The sequence below is a fragment of the Melopsittacus undulatus genome, chromosome 6 (assembly GCF_012275295.1).
Source record: "Melopsittacus undulatus isolate bMelUnd1 chromosome 6, bMelUnd1.mat.Z, whole genome shotgun sequence".
Lineage (NCBI taxonomy): Eukaryota > Metazoa > Chordata > Aves > Psittaciformes > Psittaculidae > Melopsittacus > Melopsittacus undulatus.
The window spans coordinates 5,235,449-5,238,384 of NC_047532.1; the positions used below are offsets into that span (position 1 = coordinate 5,235,449).

The window sequence follows — 2,936 nt, forward strand, 5'->3', positions numbered from 1 at the left end:
GGAGATCACAGCATCTTTAAAGGAGAGCAACTGATGGGGACACCACTGGTAGGGGACTCCTGCCTCAGCCATTGAGCTGCTCCTGCACTGGGCCCCAGAGCAGCACCCACCATCCTGAGCCACCCGAGATGCTTCACCCCAAGCCCTGCCATCTCTCTGCAGGCTGCTGGGTTTCTTGCTTGCTGTTTAAGTGAACACACTATTCCACTTCTCAGCCAAAAGAAAGCACAAAGTAAAGGACACTTCATCATGGTCTCACCAACGCACAAAGCACATGACACAGCAGAGGAATGTGAGGGTGCTTTAGCTTCTGCGATGAAGCAAATTAAACTGGTAGCATCCGGAACAACACGTGTGATTACAGAGGCTTCCCTCTAGGGGACCCCAGCAAGCCCGGACCCGTCTTTGGAAGAAACCCCCTCCATAACCGATCCATGTGAAAGCATCACCCCACGGCCCCAAGCAGGGGACAGGAGAGCCCTTCCCGGCCCCGCAGAGCTTTGTGATGCGGGGCACTCCGGTTGCCCCCCCACCTGCACACCCGCAGTCACCTTTTCCTCCCCTTTTTCAGGGGGTGGGGGGCAGGGGAATGGATTCCCCGGGTACCCCCATCCCTGCGACAGCCCAGAGAGCGCCCGTCCCCTAAAGTGCCTTTCGCCCCACAAGTTCTCAAAGTGCTTCACAAACGACATGTAAAGAGTGTCCCCCCCCGGGTCCCCTTCATCCCCTCCCTATCCCTAAAGCCACCCCAGTCCCCCGAGCCGGAGCTGTCCACGCCCGCGGTGCTGAACGCCGCCCCCCGTTATTGCATAGCATCGCAAGCCCTGATTTTAGGGGGATGGACGCCCCGCACTGCAACCCCAAGCGTGGGGACCAGCCCGGACCCTTAACCCGCTCCTGTCGCCCTCCCGGCTGCTGCCACTTGTGGGATGTGGCACCGGAGGGGCCTGGGGGGGAACCCCTGGCTCCTTACCCCCAGAGCAGACAAACGCCATCGAACGAGGATCCTTTTTTTGTTGGTTTTTTTTCCTTTTCTATTTTTTTTGGTGTTTTGAGTTTTTAAATAAAAAATAAAATGTGTAAGAAAATAACATTTCTAAAGGAAACCATTATCATTCTACTCTCTCTCTTTCTTTCGCCCTTCTTCTTCCCTTTTCCCTTTTTTTTCCCCCTCTCTTTTTGGCCATCTTTTCATGGAACGAGATGTGCTGCCCGGGGAGGTTCCTCCCGGTAGGAAACAATAACGACAGAGGGGAAAAAGAGGAGGAGGAGGACAGCAAGGGAGCGCCTCTCGCTCCGTGCTCAGTCCTCACACATCGCTGGATGTCCTTGGTCTGGAGGAGAACGTGGAGGGGATGCACCCGCAGCAGGCCAACCACAGCGACTTCTGGATGTCTGGGTTTCTGAAGGCGTAGATGATGGGGTTGATGAGGGAGTTGCAGGTGGCAGGTAGCGCCAGCGAGTAGGTGTAGACCACGGGGTAGCTGGAATCGGCCACCAGGGAATAGATGGCGAAGGGGATCCAGCACAGGGCGAAGGTACCGAGGATGAGCGAGAGGGTGGAGAGCCCTTTGCGGGTGGAGGTGGCCTGCGCCGTGGCGATGAACTGGTGCTGCACGGCGATCTGCTGGGCGTGCCGGAAGGCGATCTTGCAGATCTGCAGGTAGAGCTGCATCATGAGGGCGAAGAGGAGCAGGAAGGTGACGGCCAGCACAGCCGCGTTGTCCTTGGTGACGGGCCGCAGGATGCTGCAGGCGCTCTGGTCCCGCAGGCAGTTCCAGCCCAGGAGGGGCAGCAGCCCCACGCCGAGGCACAGCAGCCACATCAGCAGCACCATGGCGCAGGTGAAGCCCAGCGTGCGCTCGCTGTGGTAGGTGAGCGCGTTGTACAGCGACAGGTAGCGGTCCACGGTGATGGCCAGCAGGCTGCAGACCGAGGCGGAGAAGGCGGCGAGCAGCAGCCCCGCAGCCCCCAGCTCCGCCGCCTCGCTGGGCGGCCGCAGCAGGTACCGCACGGCGAAGTTGGCCACAAGCCCCAGCCCAGCCAGGAGATCGGCCAGGGCCAGGCTGCCGATCAGCAGGAACATGGGCGCCCGCAGGCTTGGCGTGTAGAAGAGCACCGCCAGCACCAGCGCGTTCTCCCCTGCCACCGCCGTCCCCGTGGCGCAGAGCGCGATGTCCCAGGGGTTGACGGTCCCCTCGGCACCGGACCCACCACCACCACCAGCACCACCACCCGGTGCCGCCGTCCCCGGCCAGGCGCTGGGCTCCGAGGCGTTGCCGAGCCCCGGGAGCCGCTGCTGCTGCGGCTGCGGCTGCCACGGCTCCCCCATGGCGGCGGGGCCGTGCAGCATCGCTGGGGAGAGAGGGAGAGGGATGCGATGAGGGGAGAAGCACACGGGGAGAGCACCGAGCCCCGCACCGAGCGCCCCCGCCCGCATCCCCAGCCCGACTGCAGCTTCCCCAGTAAGTCACCCCCACCCCGGCCCCACACGCACCCCTCGGGCCGGGGAAGCGGCTCCGCTGCCTCCCGCTCCTCCCGACGGGCTGAGGCCGAGCACAACTCAGCGCCCCGCTGCAGGCAGCACCCTCCATGCGCTCTGCCCGCGCAGCATCCGCAAGCGCTGCGCACCCCTCCGCCGGGGGAAGCACAGCACCGGCGGCCCCGTCCTCCTCCCTTCCCTGGGACACGATTACCTTTTGCTGCCTATTTATAGCGCACCCCCCCCCCCCCCCCTTCCTTCAGCCCTTTCTTTTTTGCGCGCAGCGAGTAAAAATAAATGCTATTAATAGGCCAGCCCTCGCATGTATGCGGCGCCGCTGATGAAGCGGGAGGGCAACGGCAAGGAACAGCCTGCATTAACTTTCTCCTTCCTCCCTCCTTCCCCATCCTATGGCAAAAGCCGGTGCAAGATGCTCCCAGCCGCTGCAGAAGAG

At 62.2% G+C, this 2,936-nt stretch overlaps 1 protein-coding gene across 1 annotated transcript; it reads right to left on the bottom strand.

Annotated features, from left to right (window-relative positions):
* Positions 1-1,309: 1,309 nt before the first annotated feature.
* On the bottom strand, positions 1,310-2,353 carry LOC101878227 (G-protein coupled receptor 12-like). Its single transcript, XM_005144875.4, has one exon. It carries the CDS (start codon positions 2,351-2,353, stop codon positions 1,310-1,312), a length of 1,044 nt encoding a protein of 347 aa, XP_005144932.3.
* Positions 2,354-2,936: the final 583 nt, after the last annotated feature.